The 22,038-nt window shown below is 38.8% G+C and overlaps 2 protein-coding genes across 2 annotated transcripts; one reads left to right on the top strand and one right to left on the bottom strand.

Moving 5' to 3' along the window:
- LOC128298397 (uncharacterized) lies at positions 1 to 8,024 on the top strand. Its single transcript, XM_053034148.1, has 6 exons — positions 1 to 82; positions 5,850 to 6,111; positions 6,284 to 6,429; positions 6,498 to 7,443; positions 7,523 to 7,610; positions 7,857 to 8,024. The coding sequence occupies exons 1-6, from the start codon at positions 1 to 3 to the stop codon at positions 8,022 to 8,024; spliced, it is 1,692 nt and encodes a 563-aa protein (XP_052890108.1).
- A 3,883-nt stretch (positions 8,025 to 11,907) lies between these two features.
- LOC128297727 (scavenger receptor class B member 1) lies at positions 11,908 to 18,283 on the bottom strand. Its single transcript, XM_053033417.1, has 8 exons — positions 18,241 to 18,283; positions 14,560 to 14,651; positions 13,949 to 14,455; positions 13,499 to 13,764; positions 13,155 to 13,435; positions 12,955 to 13,073; positions 12,750 to 12,872; positions 11,908 to 12,658 (listed from the first exon to the last, which is right to left on the bottom strand). The coding sequence occupies exons 1-8, from the start codon at positions 18,281 to 18,283 to the stop codon at positions 12,359 to 12,361; spliced, it is 1,731 nt and encodes a 576-aa protein (XP_052889377.1). The 3' UTR covers positions 11,908 to 12,358.
- Between the last annotated feature and the right edge of the window lie 3,755 nt (positions 18,284 to 22,038).

Genomic DNA, 22,038 nt, shown 5'->3' with positions numbered 1-22,038 from the left:
ATGCAAAATGTACAAACAATGTGTATGGCCATTTTGCTGTTAATCGTTGGTTTCGTCGGTGCTGAAAACTTGCTCTTTTCAGGTAAGATCTTGATTACCTCGCTGTGTGTTTAGCATTGTTTTTCCCTTCTTTTGGGGTTTGTCCCCTTTTATACAAACAACGCAGAATAATTCTAAGTAGAGCCCTTGCTCCCGCTGATGGTACGGTACCAGATGTGATACATGTGGAATGAGTCGTACGATGCATCGTGGCCATTCCATGCCGCTGTTTGTGTTGTGAATTATGAAATAATTTGAGCATAATTTGCATTGCAAACGATGATTTCGGGTAATGTAGAGCTTCGCGAGCGAATATTTGCTGCTGTTGAGACCATTTAAGACTTTGATTTGAACTTGAACTTTGAAGATTTGAACTTGATTTTAGTGAATGGTAACCGTCACGGAAATTTAATATTTTTTTGTTTCTTAATGGCGCTAGTTGGAAACTTTATTTTTGCCGTTAAGCTTTTTCATTTGCAAATATACAGCTAAAATGATGACTATACGAGCGTGATTTCATTAAGTGAGATTTTGTTTTAGAGCTGTACAAAATGAACTGAACGGAATACAAATAAATATTATGCATTCATACTGTTTTCTTTTGCTTCTTTACCGCCAGCTCCATCATCCTAACCTGTGCTGATTGACAGTTATCTGCATTGAAAATTGTCAAAATGAGCTTTTCGATTACATATTGCAAACGACACCTGAGGAACATCGCGTGCATACGATCACATGCGTTTGCAAAAAACCAAGATGAATTTTTATGCTCAATCATTCTGACACTTCGTATTCCGTTAGCGTTCATCCTTTCGTTTTACTATCTTATGCATTCCTGCAACCATTCAGATTATGGTATGGCCAAGCGCAAACACGCATTTGACATATGTTACTATTGTCACATAATAACGCATTTTCTACACAATTTAGTTTGTTCATGCAACAGGCGTCCAGTTGGAGCTTCACGTCTATCTCTGTACAACAAATGGGTATAATTTTATATAATTTTCTTTCGATGAATGGAATGAACTGCCCTGTGTAAATCAGGTTTACGCGTTCCAAACGGTCTCTGACTCGTCTAAAGATATGCAATTAATTAGGCTATTATGCATTCGAAAGCCTGTGGACGACTACCAACCCATTGAGGGCTGATACAAATCAATGATTTACAGCAAACACGTAATAAGGAGGAAAGTGATGCCTGGGCTCCATCGTACACTGGTGGATTTCGCGGAAGTTAACAACGCCTTAAACATGGATGTATAGACACTGTACTCCTTTTACACCTAAACTAACGATTTTACGCTTTTTCGCCATCGGAGAAACTGGCGTGCGGTGCGAGAGTCTGTACAATCTGCATATTAATTAAAACATTTTCAAGATCTTTCGGGTACGCCTCCCTGTACCATGCCCACGGTTTCTCTCCACTGGCTTGCATTTGCTTAACAATTCCGAACGGATAGAATGGTCGTGCCGGGCGCTCGAGGGAGAGTATGTAAAACCAAACCGATGGACAACCTTCCAAACATGATTGCCTCAGCCCCGAACCAGCCACTCGCATTCGCGGACAGACGATTATGTAAACTGTGTTACTCCATAAAAGGTGCCTATACAAGAAACTTTCACTGATTCATCCTCTCTTCCTTATGGGCCATTCTTTAAGTATTGGTCGATGCTTCCGCTCGTCTTCATGCGGTACTGCTCGTTGTTTGGACGGAAGTACCGTGCGGATTTTTGCATTGGGCAATAAAAAATGGCTAATAAGCACAGTACGCCCGAAAAATGGAAACCGGATCGACATATTATGCTAATAAAATGTTCCCTCTCAGCCGGGGTTCCAGCTCAAATCTCGCACACTCGTAATGTTTAGCTCAAGGAAGTGAGAGTCTGTCCTGTACCATTATCAACATGGATCTCGCAGGTAAATCTTGCGCGAACAGCGTTGCCCCCTTCATTATCGATCGGCCATCTCACCGATCAGAAGTACAATTTGCACGCAAACAGTTTGTTTAGAGTTTCACGTTAAACAAAAACAACACAAACTATCGTTTCAAACAAGCTTTTGATAGGTCTGTTCACTGGGGCTTGGGGCTATAGTTTGCCCCGAGAAATGGTAACATAATCTTTCGCACCTTGTATTGACCGATACCAACTGGAAAATCATGGGAATGATATTGCTCCCAATGAAAGTGAAATTCCGTTTCCAACATATCGGAAGATCGACTGGAACTGATAGATACAGTCCCATCCGCAATTAAAATACGCTTGAAATGCGGACTGATGCTGTAATATTAAAACGGACAGCCAGCAGCTGGGAGCAGTGGAGGTGGGGAATAAATAACATGTAACAAACGGGTAAACCTTAAAAAGAAACATAACATCATAAGTGCCGGATATTGAAAAGCATCTCAAACACAACCCAAGATGAGATCTTGTTTTTTTCTCTCAACTAGGTTTTGTCTCATTTTTTATGAGAGTGTGGTACAATATGTTATGAAGAAATTTAATCAGCTAAAAGCTTTTCTTAATAGTGTTTATTTTATTCCATAAAATAATGAAATAATAGGGTGATATATGATGTAAGTGAATCTATATTGTGTTTTACAATTATCGGGAACATTATATAAAACGACTCTCAATTATTAGTAAAAACTCATTAATTTGAAAAATGTTATGATGGGATTAAAATTGTCATTGTGTTTGCTTAATTTTTCAACATCTCGTCATTGAATTAGAAATTATTCTCTACGGTTTTTATGAACCAATGGAGCCATCGTTCGGCAGAAAAAATGATTGTACTTTCAACGGTTTGCTTTGAACATAACTCACAAACAGCACAAAAGATTGGCCTAACCTGAACATAAAACAACTATCAAAAGGTAATAGGAATGCAAACGGGGAACTGTTGTTTTCTCTTAAGTCCCAGAAAGCGGAGATTAACATTTATATCCAACTTAGCGTGACGCCGGCCACGCTAGTGACAACCGAAACGGGAGTGTTAATAAATCGATTATACTGTGAACAAAACGAAAATTTATTTCCTTTGGACAAATTGAGTGCAAGACCACTGTTCTTTGCTGTACTTAACAAATTTCGTGGTTCTGCTCAGACTGATCAGTGGCGATGAGATGTATCGAAAGTGTGCTTCATAGTTTCAAACAAATGACCGTATTACACGTGAATGGATGTTTTTTGTTTTCATAGTTTTCTTTCTCCTTTGCTCATTTGTTGATTTTATTTCATTTTTTCTATATCTCATCGTTAGTATTAGTGTAAATAGAAGTACTTAAAAGGAAAGTGGTACAAAATATTGAGATATTTGATTTGATTTGATGACATGGGATTGGTCCTTGTATTAATATAACAAAGTTTAATGTGCATGCATATAAAATTATGGATGGATGATATACCTACTAAAGCTAAAAATAAGTCAACTAATTTAATGTTGCAAATGATCCTTATACGACATACGAAAAAGCCAATTCAGTTTAATTTTTCATATTATATAATTAGCGATATTGATGACTCACCCTATTTTTATGCTTTATGAAAATACCCTGTGGTATTCATTTCAAACATATGCCTTTAAAAAAGATTCCGAAGTTGGTATTAAGCGAATCGTGCATAATCGTCAAACGAAGGCAGTAAAATTTGAAAAATAAAATAAGATGGTATAATTAAAATGCGTTTGAGAAAAAAACAAAAATTCTTTAAGGACTTCGCTCCATTGTGTGTTATGTAAAAATATCTAAACATGATGATCAATAACTCAACTGTGCATTCTCTCCAGGTCAGTGCGTGTTGATTTAATTTTGCTCATGTATGGATAAATCAACCGTTGAACGTAGAAAACAGATTCCCGCTTTTCTTCCAAATCAACCCTGATCGTACACATTTTTATGTAAATTGAAGGAATATTTAGTTTTATGTCTTATTTTTCCTTCGAATTTGGTTAAAACGATGATTTTATGTGGAAAAAGAAATTTCGTTCATTTAGTTACTTCCATCCGTGATCATTATGCTAAGCATAAACGTCAGACAAAGTGAGCACTTTTCAGTGTACCATTTTGCATTATTCGCCTGTAACCTATCATTAACATTTGCTGGCACTTGATTGCATCATAATATATGAGCAGTGCAGTAACTGCTTCGGTGCCTCAATAGCAGCAAAAACTCTGCCCAAGATTCGTGGACTTCTGTTACCAGTCGGAAGAAAAGCAGAAATTGAGTAAAAATTGCTACGTAACGATAAGTCATAAAACATTTCCGAACGAACGTCAAGTATGTGGAACTGAACCGCTGTCGAACAGTTATCGGACATATATTTGAAGAAAGTATAAAAAATACATAAATTGCACCACATAATACACAATTGCATCTCACACAGAGCATTGCGCTTGCACGATGATTCGCGTCGAGTTCGAACAAGGGACAAGCGGAACGTATCACTCGCTTGTAGACAACTTTACTTTTCCTTTCATCCATTCAACGGCCTTTGCAGGATGATTTCAAACCTGGAACAAACTCTGCAGCTACTTTGATTACAACACTCAAACCCGGTTTTTTGCTGCTTTTGTTTGTTATTTCCTCTTTCCATCTCTTCCGACAGGTAGGTCAGGTATGCACGTGGATCTTGCTGGCCCTAACGAGCACATGAAATGTAGTTGATTTACCGGCACGGTGGGCTCTCAAGCAGTCCAGCAAAAAAAAAATCAGCGTCTTGATTGAAACACTTGCTTAAGTATCAATAGTGTTTATACCGTTTTTTTTGCGAATATCCTATCTTATATGAAGTATTCCAATTTTCCAATATTGAAATGAATGCCAATTCATTTCCTGCATGCACCACTATACGTATCTTATGCGTACCCTTAAGATAAGCATACACTTTGTGTGTGGTATGTACTGAGTTTCAAGACGCGTCCAATCGCGTAAATGAAGTGATTCGCTTGATTTGTATATCAACAATACTAACCTTGTAAATCAAAGAAAAAGTGGACAAAGTAGGGAACACAAAAAGCACAATTGGAAGTAAACGGAACTGTTTTCTCCTACAGCACAATCATTGTCTAATGATTATCAAAACAGGAGGGGATGCTGCACGAGTAGTTGCGATCGGTTGCACGTGTGATGTTAATTTATGGAAAACTGTGTACCATTGTAGATAAGGACTTTCACCGGAAGTCGTCCCTTATTACGCCTCCGGAGACGTATTCGTATAAGAGTGTATGCAACCAATGATTCAACAGGGGATTGTTGCAGCAGTAGTTTTTATTCGATAATACAAAGGGAAAGTATGCACAACTAGCACATCAGCCTGCGTGTATAGTTCGGTTGCCAATAATGTAGCATATCCATAGTTAGTTGAAACACTAGAAGCGTACACCATATTACACGATGCTTATAATTACGGTAATTAAATTACACTGCTAGGTAATACGATTACCGTTAAAAACAATGGTTGTGTATTATTAGACCGGAAAGACTTCCCGACAGAAAAGAAGTATCCTTCAGCACTAAAGCTGAGCGAGTCACCCGTAGCAAATGATAACACCGTCAATAGATTATTGATTTATCTTGATTTAAACCTCTTATCCAGCACAAAAGCGTTCATTAGAGTGTAGAGATGTACCTTAAACCTTTTATTATGCTGAGATTCATTTATCAATTTTGAAATAAGAAAATATGTTATAAAATTTTATTTATTTTCAAACCGATTCTGAGTTAGCCACCAAAAATAAAAATTAGTAAGATTAATTATATCTTCATTAAACTCCAACCTATTTTTATGTTTTTAAAATTCTTCTTAGATTGTGGAGTACGAACATCGCGTCGTCAACCACGGAGTAACCTTACCAAAATACCAACTACTACCAACTACAGTCACTCCAGCTTGACGCCCTTCGTTAGGAATCCTAAAATAATGCACGGTACGCCCACAGTCGAAGGTCAGTATCCATGGCAGGTATCACTGGAGCTGTTGCATCCTTCGTACGGTTTTATAGGCCATTGGTGTGGTGGAGTGCTGATTGATCGAAACTGGGTACTATCTGCAGCCCACTGTATTCACAAGTACGTATATATTTCCCGCTATTCTAGTGTGTATGCTTCCTTTTAAAATATTATGCTGATTTGCACCTACAATCTCCAAAGCAATTCCGTATGACAATTGAGTAGAAGTCCATTCGAAAGTTCAATTTGGTTGTATATGCTTACTAACCTGAAGTTATACGTTCCCTACTAGCGATTTGTTCAACCTGCCACTTCCCGCTCTTTGGACAGTGGTTCTTGGAGAATATGATCGTCGAACGGAATCTGGCTTCGAGCAGCGCATTCCGGTTGATAAAATAATTTTGCACGAGAAGTATCATAACTTCAAGCATGATCTAGGTAATTGTGATCTTAGATACGAGCCAACGAGCCAATATAACACTAATATACATCATATTATTCCACAGTGTTACTGAAGCTGGGAAAGTCAGCTAATACGTCACCAAATTCTCGTGTAAGGAAAATATGTCTTCCGTTTGCAGACTTTAAAGTCAACAGCATGACATTTGATCCAAGGCCTGGCCAACAATCGAAACTGAGTACAGGAAACAAACCAGCCTATTTCTTCGAAAAAACTCCCTCTGACGATCTAGATAATCCGCAAGAACCACAAACCGATAACTTCTATGAACAAACCCAAGACGCTTTTCCAGAACCCGTCCCATTGAGGGATGACAATTTTTTAAGACACTTTAAAAAATCCTTACAAACGCCATCTACGAATGATCGATCTTTACGAACACGCACTGCACGGTATATGATTAACCATTTGGTAGCGGAACGACTTCTGGCTCTTCGTTCCAATCGCACGCGTCTAAATGTATCGATCGAACAACCAGAATCCAAAAGCTCCGACGAAGCGAGTGAAGGTAGACTGAATCATTCCAGTCGGTCATCGAGGCGACTGCTAACCGTGGGTATGTTCAAACCAGACAAACCCCATCCCCGCCAGAGCCTCAATGGGAAACGATGGATATACCACCCATTTGCAGGAAATATGGTCTTGGCTCGCAACGTGGTGTCCCAGCATCAGCATCACCGGGCGAATCTGAACAGTAAATTCGGTAACAATAGGCGACGGAACGATAAATTTTCCCATGCACCAGTTTACTATCGCAAAGAACCTAACTACCGTACCGAGGACACCATCGATCTCGTATCACCTGAAGCCAATGGTCCAACAGTTAATACCGCATCGGATGTCGAGACGGATCATGGCCCTTCTACAAGTGCGATGCCAGATACATCCCAGTACGTGGATTGCTTAGCAACAGGTTGGGGAAAATCTACAATCGATGATGAATTAACCGATGTCTTGCTGCAAACGCGCGCGCCGATACAGAGTAGTAAGAAGTAATTACCCAGAACTGATGACTTTGGTAGCCGAGGTGATATTTTGTTATATTCATTTACTTATCATTGCTTTTGTAAGGTGCGAGGAAGCGTATGGGGATTTCATCAAACTACACCGTGGTCATCTTTGCGCTGGAAACCTGGACGGAGCCGGTGGAACATGTGTGGTATGTACATAGTTTGGATGAACCCGTCGATTTTGTTTTAACATAATCATTTAAAATCGAAAAATGTTTTAAGGGCTTTATGTAGAAGCACAATATGGAAAGTATGACCATGTGATCTACATATGAGTTGTCCTCTACAAGTAATAAAACGCTTTAATTAAAAATTATCGCGTGTTCAATTAAAAATTATGTAATCCTTCTTTATCAAACAATTTTAAAACTTTTCTTCCTTATCATTATCCATAGGGAGACTCTGGCGGTCCATTGCAATGTCGCATAAGCAAACGGGGTCCATGGATATTAGTTGGAATTACATCGTTTGGATCGGGTTGTGCGTTTAAAAACTATCCGGATGTGTATACCAAAATTTCATTCTACCGCCAATGGATAGTAGAAACCATACAAAACAACTGAAATTATGATGCCTTCTGTTTCCTGAAAAGCCACGTGTTCGAGTTTTTTTTTTAATTTAGAAACTGTGTATATCAAATTAAATTGTGATATTAATTTAGAAAAGTATGCGTTTAAAAATACACTATGTACATTTCATAAGATCTTTTTATTGGTAGCTTGTTGGTTCGATTGTTCCCAGAGAAACATATTTTTGGAATAAAATAGATTTATAAATGCAAAGGTTTTTGTTGTTTCGGAGATTTGAATTTGTATTTGGGTTAAAATTTTTAAACGTTTCTAAAAATTTAAACAATTTTAACTTCTATCATACCCTCATTAGCTTTTTTAAAAATAATACTGAAACAAAGAAGGAATAAACTTTATTTGTTTTTGTAAGCATTTTCCAGTAAAAAATATACCACGAAAACTGACGAAACTTATAGAACTATGAGAAAATCTAGATGCTATCGACTGGTGATGACAGATTGTGAACCGTCGCCGTAACCATGTTCCGCAACCTGTTCTTAATAATATGGCTAATATGTTTTAATCACAGCTCAAGAAGAAGGTTAAATGGAAGAAAATCGTATTTTACAAATTTCGGTTGATTATCATAAGAGGAAACATTTCTAATTTAAGTAACAAAACTTTATCAATTTCTCTTAAACTATCAACTTTTTTACAAACACGTGTGTAATGAATCGATAGCACAAAGCTTTCATTGAATGAATATTTCGAAAAAGCTTCAGCAACTGTTCGAAACTCGAAACTCTGTTGAAAAATACTGCTCGAACAGCGAAACTATGGGCGAACAACGCGACTAGAGTGTATCAACATTTAATTTCCATTTTCGTTCAATTACCATAAATTATTGTTCCTACGTCCCTTAATGAATTGGGACTGTACAAAGATTTACCATTCAGAAACCGTTTTATCATGAAAATTTTTCAATAGGAAAGGATCTCGTGTCTTCTCAACTTCTACGCAATACTACAGCTCGACGACCTAATAAGGTACGGTAGGGCATGCATGCGCTTTGATCGGTAGCGATATAATTTGAAGGAAAAATAATTATACAGGAATAATCTCATGTTATTTAAGAATCTTAGTCAAATCGAACTAAAACTATATATTTTCTAGCAAACATTTAACGGAAAACCGTTATAGGGCCAAAAAATAGAGAAATAAGGAATTCCTAATGATTTCATCATGATCAGCGGCGGATCAAACGGTAGGCGGAGTAGGCGGTCGCCTAGGGCCTCGCCGTGTTGGGGGCCCCAAAAAAATTTTGCCGATTGTGCGATTTTTGAAAATTTTACAACAAAGTTAATTTATAGCAAAAAAAATTAATTTACAAGGTAGAAAATTGATCAAAAATATCTTCCTTGGTTATATAAAACATTTGTTTCTATGTGATAAATTAAATGCAGAGAAGAATATCGACTTTGTGACTTTAAAGTATAAACGAAATTGCACCAGTACAAGGACACTAATTTTCCCGTTGATCGAGAAAAATTTCTTCGAAAACTACCTGTTTCCGAATGTATAATACCAGGAGAGCATCCACGGAAGAGGTAGCACCTAGTACAGCAATATTGGTCGAAAACCGCCGAAAAGTATGCAATGTTTAAACACTAACTTTCCCGTTGGTCGTGAAAAATTTCTTCGAAAACTACCAGTTTCCGAATTTAAAGTACCAGGAGAGCATGCACGGAAGAGGTAGCTCCTGGTACTGCGCCGTAAGGTATGCAATGTTTATACACTAGGTATGCGCCGTAAGGTATGCAATGTTTATACACTAACCTTGCAACCAACTTGCAATGCAAGTTTGGTGTATGCAAGAAACTTGCAGCAAGATGGCGCGCAAGATGGCGCCCAACTTCGTACTTGCATGCAACAAACTTGCATGCAAACTTGCATGCAAGTTCTTGCAAGCAAATTCTTGCATGCAAACTTGCATGCAAGTTTGTATGCAAGTTTGCATGCAAGTTTGCATGCAAGAACTTGCATGCAAGAACTTGCATGCAAGCTTGCATGCAAACTTGCATGCAAGTTCTTGCATGCAAACTTGCATGCAAACTTGCATGCAAACTTGCATGCAAGTTTGCATGCAAGAATTTGCTTGCAAGAACTTGCATGCAAGTTTGCATGCAAGTTTGCATGCAAGTACGAAGTTGGGCGCCATCTTGCGCGCCATCTTGCTGCAAGTTTCTTGCTCGCATCAAACTTGCATTGCAAGTTGGTTGCAAGGTTAGTGTATAAACATTGCATACCTGACGGCGCATTGCAAGTTGGTTGCAAAGTTAGTGTATAAACATTGCATACCTTACGGCGCAGTACCAGGAGCTACCTCTTCCGTGGATGCTCTCCTGGTACTATACATTCAGAAACTGGTAGTTTTCGAAGAAATTTTTCTCCACCGACGGGAAAGTTAGTGTTTAAACATTGCATACCTTTCGGCGGTTTTCGACCAAAATTGCTGTACTAGGTGCTACCTCTTCTGTGGATGCTCTCCTGGTATCGGCAATCTGAAAACAGCTGGTTTTGTATGGAATTTCGTACCAGCTAATGGCGATCCAAGTAGTGGCGTTATGGTTCTCCTTAGCGCATACAAACGTTTATATATAGAGACTAGCTTACTAGGCCCGTTTACAAGGCTACGCAACAGAACTCTGAGATGTACGCAAGGGAGCTTTCTTTCCGAGACTTTGCTGGTGTTGTTACATCATGTTTGAAGTACATCTCGCTAACACCGATAATGCCGTAGCAAAATTATGGGCCCCCCTTGAAAAATTCCGCCCTGGGCCTCCAAGGGGATTGATCCTCCACTGATCATGATAATTTTTATTTAATTTATAGTATGACGGCAGTGCCGTATTTTCTCTGATCATGATAATATGTGAGATAAAATGAACACTTTCATAATGTTGTAAAATTAAATTTTTGCCTTACATAACATAACAGATATACGCGAATAATGCGTTTTCGAGTTTCCTTCAAATCATCGTGTATATGACGTATTCAAGGATCGAATTCTTATTTCCACGCTTCGAAGCACATTCAAAATTTATATTTCCACGGTTTTGTTGAAAGATTTACAATGAAATTTTATGAAAAGTATTGTTTATAGGAATAAAATATACGATTTTTGGGTTAATTTGAAATTTGCTAATTCGAAATTCAATTTCTCTCTGCATCTCTGAATCTGCGTGAGTCGATAACTGCGTAAGTCTGGTATTGGCTGTATAAGTCTACGTATAAATTATGAAAATTGTACAGGCAGTCCGAATTGCACGGTCCCTCTTATACGCGGTTTATGGAAATTTGACATCTAAGTTAGTTTACATCACAAAATTAGGTAAAAACGAATAAAATGGCTGCATACATACTTTCTATTTTGTTAAAAAAAAACATTTGCTTGCAGTTTTTATTAATGTTTTCTTTCAAAAATTCGCATAATATTTTTTTTTAATTCAAGAAGAACGGCCAAGCCAACGTATTGCTAACGCATGAAATTCTAAATAAATAAAAAGCAAAGCCTGGTATGAAAATAAAAAAATGCGCACAAATATTTAAATTAATTAAACGGCAAATATAGATTGATGACACTAGCTTTACTTAAATTGGATTTACTCTCAATGCTTATGGTATGTGGTGTTGTACTCTCCGGTTGTCTAGATGCTAAACTATGGCTAGAAAAATTTTTTTTTTTAGTTTGCATAGCTTTTTGTTAATTTATAACGCAAACAAATCATGAACACAACAATGAAACAATTTTAGGTTATTTATCTAAACGTTTTAAATACAAAAATCGGATTATCTTTCCGGTGTAGTCAAAAGAAAGGACAAACACATCGAAATTCTTTAAAAGTTTAATATTTCCATCCATTCCAGTTCACAACATTGTTATTTACATTTTGTTTCCATTATACCATTTAACACCATATTAACTATTTGTACATCTGTGTAACAGGACTCTACGTTTACGAATACATACTATGCTTGACTACAGCTGCATCAGTTGTTCAACCTAAACAAGCCGATCGCAACGGTAGGAAAATACTGAAAAACAGTTGTCAATTTCCTACCACATGGTCACTGCAGTGTTTACAAACTAACTTACTAATAATAGTATATCACAATGATTCTAACATAATGAGTGTATTGTAGCTGATCCACCGTGTGGAAACAGAATCGAGGACTTGTACTTAGTCACTTGAAAGAACTGTAAGTGCAGTTATTCTATAAGAATAAAATGTCAGTCCGTTTGCTCTTTTCCATAACACCTATCACCTATGCGAGCCTAATGGAAACACCATCTTGTATTAGAATTAGCATATACCACCAGGAACGCATCATGCACCGTTTTCTATCAGCAGCGGTTCACGCCGTATTATTTCGGTTTCTCCGTATTTTTCCAATTCTTTTCTTAGTGGATACGGGATCATATTAACGGTCGAGTATCGTATAGATTTCCGTGGATCGTACTCAAAACTAGCTACTTCCGAAGAGCATAACAATAATAGTACCGCTGTCGCCAGCAAAGAGGCTCCCAGTAATGCGAGTATGCACACGAATCCTGTCTGCAGATATGGTGCAATTCCAAACAGGAGATTAAGCAGCAAAATTAACTCCGGTGTGAGTTTTTCCAACGACTGTATCGAAAGATGTGAAGATAGAAACGAAAATTGTGTGTTAATAAAACGCGTATACTTTAATCATTGAACGGCAGGTTTATAACAATACCATTTCCGCCCATATCAACGGTATGACAGTGTTGTGAAACGGTCTCAGCTCGGAGTTGAAGCTCACATTCGTCAAAAGACTGATTTGGACGCGGATGTTTGCCTTCATGGGAATGCCAAGTTGCTGCCAGAAGCAAAAATATGATGAAATAGTTATTGATTGATTCAAACGGATTTGCGGTTGCTTTACGGTGGTTATCACTAACCGGTTGCATAATGATAACAGCGTCATGTTTTTCCTTGTTTGGGCTCAACCCATCAATCGCTTGCGAGAGAGTTGGATCACCTTTGTAGAAATGCGGCAAGGAAACTGCTACGGGTATGTCTGAAAGATTTACCAGTCGAACATGTCAGACAAACAACATTCTTCGCAGTCGATTGCAGGTATTCCTGGATGTATACTCACTGTACCAGCAGGGACTCAAATCTCCCAGCCCTTTGGGAAGGCACTGGTTGTTCTTACAATAGCACGATGTATATGGATCGTTTATCGAGCTTTCGAAAGCGTTTTCCTGGATCGAAAACCAGTATGCCTTGATGCCATCCACTTCTCCTTCCCGTTCGAAAGCAATTGGTAAGGTGCGACAGAATGCTTTACGATACACTTTAAACACTTCCGTTTTGGATATATTTCGAGGAAAAACGGACCCATCGTACGATCCTTGCAGTGTGTTGCACGGTGTGTTTCTAGAAAGATAAAAGAAAGATGTGATGTCGGTATGTCTAGAAAAAAGCTCCTCTTTACGTTACCTTCTATCAGCATCCCAATGATCTTTCGCGACATAACCCCAATGGGCTAGACCAGGCGATCCATTCCACACATCGATAGAGTAGTCACGGATCGGTTCTTCGGGTTTCGATCTCGTTACCATGTCGTGGTAATATTCTTCCTGTAGGCTCTCTGCCAACTCATCCGAGACATCATCATCAATGATGCTGTCCTCCGCTTCCCGTTGCTGATTTCGTACTGATTCCGGCAAATTGATGGTTACCGTATCGAATCCATCGTCAAACATCTACGACCAGAAAACGAGTAAACTCCTGAGTAAAGCGTGAAAACACCAACGCAAGGGCTCTATTCCAAGGACCATTCCGTTAAACCCCGAAACAAAGACTTTGTGCAATTGAAAAGTATGTTCGATTAAAACATGATTTAAACGATTCATTAATGATGCATAAAGCAGTTTGTGGTTCACTTACTCGATCTAATATGCCCAATTTTTGAAAGTGTATTAATTCCGGCAATAGGGTTGAGGCAATCCTCACTAGAGGGTCGTCGTATCCCCAGAGAAGGTCGTGTGTAGTGATGTTTAGAATCGGTGACATGCCGAGTGGTTTTAGAGCAGCAGCTACTGCAAATGCGGCAAAAGTGGACATGCGATAGGCTGCACTGGACACACCGAGCAAGGCTATGTTCGGTATCATAATCCGATCTTCCATCGGATCTCCGACGGATCGCTCTGGTACAAACACTTGACGCCGAACAGGTACAAAGCTAAGCGTACCGTTCGGGTTGAAGGTTGAGTTGCGATGTTCCAAAAACTCCTGGTACACGTACGGTCCTATTTCCTGTAAGCGCAAACGCTCCTCTCCACGCATAAATGCCTCTGGGTTAGTAACGTTGAAGACGTAAATGCTGATGAACACCTCTAATGGCGGTTTCTTCCACAAGCGGTTTAGGTAGGATCCTTCATACATGGACAGTTTCTACACAAAAATCAAAACAAAAGGATGAAATATTAGTGAACAATAGGTACGTTTATCTTACAGGTTTTGTGTGCTAAACACGATAGATTTAAAAGCATACATACATCTTCAACAATCACTTCGGTGGGATCGATCACAATGATTGCATACGCTAACGTTAGAAACAGTACTCCGAGGCAGCATAGCTTAACGACTCCTGTGAATCGCAATTGAATGCGATCGGTCCGTGAAAGAGAAAAGAAACACAAAATTGAAACATTTGTCGAATGTTATGTGAAGTAGGCAAAACGTACGCTGATGCCAACGCACCTTCCAAAAGCAAAAACCCTCATTACTTATACACCGGATGTCGGGTGTACCCGTGCAGGTTCAATGTCACCTTGTTCAAGGAAGCGTTCGTCAAGATTTGTTTGTTGGGTTTAACGCCCTACTAAACCCGGTATAACTCAGAAGACAACCGAATACATGTCAACCCAGGTATGCTGAAGAGGGCCAAGATGATCTTGGTCACGTTGCACACCAGTGTCAATGTGCTACAGCTGCAATGAGCCCAACTATCCTCACCCTTTGCAAGGCTCTACTCTCCGCACCATAAAACTCAAGTTCACGCACGCCCAACCTTGAGACTATGTGTGAACCATATAAACAACAAACGATTGTTGATGCAAGACATAAACCTATTTCACCTCCGTTACATTACGTAAACGACACGCTGCGGAACGTTTACCTCTAGCTTTTTGCAATGCCCAAGATAAATCCTTCCCACTTGCACTTTCATCCGTCCGCACGAGGAATGTACGAAGTCAACAGATCGCGTGAAGGTCGTACGTACGTGATGCTCGGGGAGATCGAACTATATTGCTTTTCTGTTTTTTTTTCTTCTTCCCGTTCTATGCTCTTCTTACTGTAAACAGTGAGCATTGTGTCGTAAACCTGTTCTTAGGGTCTTCAGCAGTTGTTATGCCCCATGTCACCGTCATCTGGAACTCCACATTAGCAAAGAAGGCACATCAGTTACCGGCATTCTCGATTCAAGTTTCCATTCTCAGTAAACAATAGCAAATGATTAAGTTCAAGAAGATATCACAGAAGGACGCGAGTCGGTGTCGTTAAAAAATTTTGTCAACTTTCATATTTAATTCCTTTTTGAGAATCGATCAGATATCGCACTCGCTCAAGGATATCTGGTGAGATGGGAGGCATGGGTGTAATTGAAACCGTACCGCGGGCAACACTCTAACAGGATGCACAATTGCCAGCAAATAGCCATTATTGTAATACTACCGGAATTCGCTAACGCATGATTACGCGGCACACAGCTTCCGTTCTATCACAGTAGGAGAAACTCTGCTGGATTCAAATAAGCCACATGCTTCATGCACATTACACCACCCGATCAAGATGTAAGCCACAGCAAGTAATCATTCCACTTCCGCAACCCATCTGACACTCGTGGGCTAATCATAGACAACGAACCCGACCTTATGATCGGTTTCACTCGGTGACCTATTTGAGCTTTTTCTCAATGAATTGTGATCAACGTTTCGCTGAAGCTAGGCGCTCAAACCGAGACAAACCTTGTTGTTGATGGTGACGAACACGTTGACATGACTAGTTATTGCACGTGAATCGTACTTCTGTGATCAACCCCGTAATCGAGGCAGAATTAAGTTAGCGGGTCATTTATCGCTCGCTTCTGTCCTCTGGCTCGTAGGGCATAAAATTTTCGCACGTCGCACACGCCGTTTAACTATATGAACTATTAAACCGGTTACTTTCACAACGGTCAAGATCGATGGCAAAATGCCTTCCCTGAATATCGTGCACAAAACACTGTACGTCGTGCACCCATCGCACCTCCGATTTCTTGTGCGTTGGATTAACAGAACTCATTAGACTATAGCACATTTTTAATTGGTAGTTTCGCCTGTTCACCGATAAAAGCTTAAACGTATCTTAGTGCCACATCACGATCAACACCATGAGCGAATATCGTACGCCCCGTCTTGAGTCGAGTAAGACGAAAGGAGAGGAGCAGCGGAATGTGCGTTGTGAATAAAATTGCAATCAATGGACCAATGCGGTAGTATAGCTTTTGCCGTCTACTCTAACCCTCTCGGCAGCATACCTGACGCGGAAGCTCTGCTACGCATTGAGAAAGGAAATGAGAGATTAGCATTCAGAAGGAAGAAAGTAACTTAATATTATAAAAGAAGTGTATACCAGACGGTGCGGTTACAATGCACCACTGTTCAATACGATCGGGTAGAGCAGCACCCGATCAGATTGCAACTCATGAACCCCATACAAAACGTTTGTGACAAAGCTTTCTACCTAATTTTATAGTAATGAGTAACGTTTGACGAACACGTTCATATGTTAAATTTAATTAATACCGAACTCAATATCTCGATTCCGATCATAGATTTCAATTTATAGTGGCTCTGATCTCTCACGAAATGCATCCATCCCTGTATTTCGCTTGCATTAATTGCATGTAATGGGTTCAAACAATCATTGTATGACGTATATTAGACGTGAAAAAAGTATACATTGTTCTTGCTAAGATCGCACAAAAGTACACCACAAGAAAACACGTTGCGAATTCTGTTAAAGTTATCACAATTTATAATTAGCTCATTGCATAAAAATGATAAGTAACTTCCATTTTCCAACATATTAGCTGAATAGTGGGTAAGAAGTAGTACTATTTCTACATTTAATGTCATCTCACCCGTAACAGTTGAACAGTTTACAGTCGCCAAAGACTTTTGAAATTAAACTACAGACGAAAGAAATTTAGTACCCTCTCAAGCTGTTGGCAGTAAACGAGTGCAGCAAGTCACTTGGATAAAGCGTAGCATTGCACAAGATTTGTAAGGACAGCATGCAATGAATTTCAAGGTCAATGTTGAATGTTTTTTAAAATATGGATTTTTATGCAATTCCAATTTCAATTCTCCAACTTAAGTTCTCGTGTTGTGATCAAATCTTAACAAAATCTATAACTATATGAGGTTGGTCTTTAATAAAGATGGATCTTCTAATGAGGATAAAAACAACCAAACGTTACACGCCATGCTACTCTTTACAAACTCTCTCGGCGCTCTTCAATGAAGTAACTAACAAAAAAATACTTCCTAGTAAATAGTACTACTCAAAAGATGAACTTGTGTGATGACCGCTGCAGGATGTGTAATTAAGGCTAGCTTTTTGTCTTGTTATTATGAGACAGTATGCATTGCTCGCCGAGAGGCAAAGCTTTGCATTTCGTTAACCTTTGGCCACCATTACTGTCGCCATGAACATATGCCACGTGGATAAAGGCAAGGGCAACCGTTCACGATCGCGTACTAATGAAAAGGTTTTGCAGATTGATTCTAAACTGTTCCCACAATTCCCATATTCCGCGTACGTTACGTTTCCGCGTATCATACCCATGAAGCTGTACTCAGGGGTCAGAAACCCAGAAGACAGTAACAAACACCTATGATTAACATCCGTAGCGTAGTACGTTACACCATTATACCTTCATTAAAGGCGTCATTGTACAAATTTGTTTGCATAGCGAACTACTACAACTACTACTCCACGAAAAAGCGGTACATTAAATTAAATTTTGCTTGAAAAAAAGGGTTTCATGCAATTTGTTTTAACGCTTTTAAAAGCAATCATAACATATCCGTTAAGAGACTTTAAAAACTGACGTGTCAGAAGAAACATTAAATTTAAAACAGGGCATAGAGCGCAAGGGACACGAAGACAAAAAAATCAAATATACTTACGTTTCCTCTTGGAGACCATCGTAAATGCTGGAGTGGTAGTCATTTTGTATCGTCGCACTACGTAGACTATTAGACGTACTAACGCGGTAATATTACCAACTTCTCAATTGGTATTGGTTTTCCAAATAATGAATGGTTGAACTATCTGACAGCCACAGCCAGGAACTGCCAGTCTTCGTCTACAGCATCGAGATTGTAGCCCGGAAAATCTGGTCTAGATTAATACGCGAATTAATAGTATTGCCATAACAAATTATACCCTATTGCTATTGTAGCAAATTTTAAAATACTATGTTAACATAATTCATGCCACTATTTGATTTATATTAACCGCTCTATATCGCATTACTGATTAAAATCAATGTCTTAGACAAGTTCACTACATAATGCGTTCAAGTCGCATATGAAGTTTTAGTAGAATTATTTTTGCTCATTTTTTTATCAACGATTTAGCTCTGAAGCATTATCATTTCACTAACTGTTTATTAAGTCAGAATTTATTTCATATACTCATATTTCATATACGAGATGTATACTTTGGAAAGAATCGTCATAATTTAATTAGAGATTTGAATATTGAAGCAAATGTTCTTCACAACGTGCTTTGAGCTATTGCAGCAAAAACAATCATTTGGTATATTTGTCAATATTAATATTTTTTATAAAACTTTCTAAAAGAAACGTTTTTGAACATCATGTTAACTATCAAGAAAAAAATGCATAAACTCACTTTTCATCATTCACTATGGCACTAGATGTGTACACTATGAAAAACAAATTCACACCGAGAGTTTTTTTTTCTCATTCAGATAATCAGTTTTACAAATTTAATGCACATATTCTATGTAGGCTTCAGTGTCACCAAACATCACTTTTACTGTTTTGCTAATAACTTTTTTGGTAAATTATGGAATTGGAATTTTTGCAATCGCTGCCTAAACTAGAATTTGCTAGCAACAGCAAACAGCTACCTTAAACACTTTATAGAAATTTTATTTTTACACCATGCTGCACCAGCCAGGGATCTTTGCTGGTAGTGGCTTTATTTTGAAACCAACAACAGTCGACTTACACGCTGGAGAGCAATAGTGCAAATAGGAGTGGAGCAGCGTATGTTCTGTTCTTTTTATAAGCTCCAGACGCTGCTTCAAGCGTCTCTCACCGTCTCCACACATGTGTCGATTGTTTCCTTCCATCGATCTTGTACTCGTTATTCGTTCGTCTACCCATTCGGACGATCGCTCGTCTTCTCACGAGATCACGACAAGAACCGAGGCTCGACCGTCAGCCGCATTGTCAGCATCAGTTTCTTAAGTTACAAGTAGCGTGACGCATGATGAAAAAAAGCGCTTTCAATCATTGATTAACAAGCATGTGAAGGCGTTACATAGTGAAAGTGCCAACTCTGAAAATATTTATATGACAACTCAAAAATACATTGACACATTTCAAACATTCTGGACACAAGGTTTGACAGGTGAACGAACTTAAACCTCTTTTTTAAGTCTGTTCTAACCAATGAGGTTAAATAATACAAATATTGGTTTAGTTGCGCGCGATGTTGCATTACCAACACCATGCTATACAATTTTAACAGTTTTGGAATTTGTTAAAGGGCTGCTAATGCTAAATACTAATAACGATGCAGTCTTTGTGATTTGAGATCTTCTGCAGTAACTCTTACTTTCAGCCTCACTGTGTTTAGTCTAAGCAATGACTATTCGATAAGGACTGACTATCCGGCAATGAGGTAAAAATAATTATATACGCACGTTCTCGTGAAAAAAATCAAAAAATCAAAAAATCAGGTTAAATGCAAATCAAACAAAAAAATAAAACTCGACCGTACCTACTGTACAAAAAGTTAAATACAGGAAACTTTGTTGCTTCGTGCGTGAACTTGGTTTGTTTACATATCTCATTCCTTCCTAAGATATTACAAACGAATAGCATTAATATAAACGTCATCATTACAATTCATGATAGATTATTGTATATTACTCATTGCACATACTATTTCTTTGTTGTTACGTTCTTGTGATTTGTGACAACCAAAGTATTATTTTAATTATACTGTTATACGAGTATCAAAGGGGTGAATAAATAACTAAAAAGGAAAATAAGGCAAATACAATCTCACTCTTACCTTTTGGTTTCTTTTGGAACCTGTTTCAAGAAAACGGATAATCAAATAAAGTTTGGAATGATCGAAATTACGCTACGATACGCACATAAGGCAACTTTATGAAGTACGTTTACATCTAATACTAGAACTGGATAAAAATGAAAGAAATAACAATATAAGCGAAATAAAATTAAATTATCGGTGAATATGTACATAACTGTGAAAATTGTTTACTGGAGAATAGAAGGGGAAATGTCAGGATTTCTACATTTATCAACTGTGCAACGATGTAACTGTACTAAAGAACATATTGCAACCTCATTAGGCTTTAATATCTTAGACACATAAAGAAAATAGCACCGGACGATTCAATTCGTAAAGTTAAGCTATGTTCAAGGATAGAGGGCATGCCCATACATAGTTCAAGACCACAAAGCGATAGTAATGAAATGTAAATACGTAATTAGAACTTAAGACCCAAAATACAATTATAAAGCCGTCTCGATAGCGAAAATATCGACTGCATTAAAAAAAGTTGTTTGTCTGTACTGCTTTAACTATGCATTCCACTTGCCACCAACACTGCTAGCGCTATTTTAAAACGAATAAGTCTGGGATTTTTGCACACACATATTAGAAAGGAAACTTGTAAGCCAGGCGTCCTTACACATTCAGACAGTTGTAGCGAAACACGGCGGAAACATTTCATGGAAAACTCATACTTTTACAGCGGATAAGGTAAACATTTTTGTATCGATCAACGAATGGTCAAATACCTGCTGTGCAAACAGAAATGGTCTTTGATTTCTGACGCTTTCGATCCACTTTCGTTTCGTGTTTCGAACGGTTGTTGTAGTAGAATGATTGATAAAAATTGGAAACTGAAAACTAATCTCGGGCTATGCTCTGTACAGCGCACCACAAACAAACAATGTTGAATGTATGAAAACAACACTTGATAACTCAAGGGGATAAATAATTCATCAACATTGAACAAGTTCAGCATTACGCTTGCCCTCTGTTCACCTGCATTGACCCTGCTCTCGTGAGTCGCGTGCATCTGCGCGTGTACGTGCCCTTTGCGTGCACAAGCGCACATGTTGGAAGCCATCTAGCGCTGCCATCCTGCCAGTACGTCGATCATGCACGTTGTCCACCCCTAGTCGGAATGAAAGGGCCACTGGAAGATGGTGACGAAATGATTTGCTACCTGCTATTGCTGATCTAGTGTGCAAAGCAATCTCAGAGGCCCGCCTCGGATACGCATACACACGAGAGTTCATCATTGCTCGGCGCATTTGCTGGAAGCTTTTGATACGTTTCCACACGGACACCTATGCACCATTGCATAATTGTTCGTTGGTCTCCTTACTCTCGATTTACGAGCACCTGAGACCGTGAAAATTGCGAATGAAGATCAAAGTCGTCCACTTTTCTGCCTATACGTGGGATCATTTTTGCAGCGTGGCTGCTGCGGTTGCTATACGCTCATGTATGGTTCTGCGGTCTCTCCGTTGGAGCCACAGAATAAATCGATCGATGCAGCACTTGACACTACGGAGGTCTTGTTTCTCTCACCGGCAATATCATCACCGGTATCCTAGCCCTAGTGTTGGAATGCGGATGACTGCACTCATCGACCTAGCTCATGGTCTTGACAATGATAGATTTAA

This window comes from Anopheles moucheti, chromosome 2 (genome assembly GCF_943734755.1).
Source record: "Anopheles moucheti chromosome 2, idAnoMoucSN_F20_07, whole genome shotgun sequence".
In the NCBI taxonomy this organism is placed as follows: domain Eukaryota; kingdom Metazoa; phylum Arthropoda; class Insecta; order Diptera; family Culicidae; genus Anopheles; species Anopheles moucheti.
The sequence above is the reverse complement of the archived record's forward strand: the minus strand, read 5'-3'. Positions and strand labels throughout refer to the sequence as shown.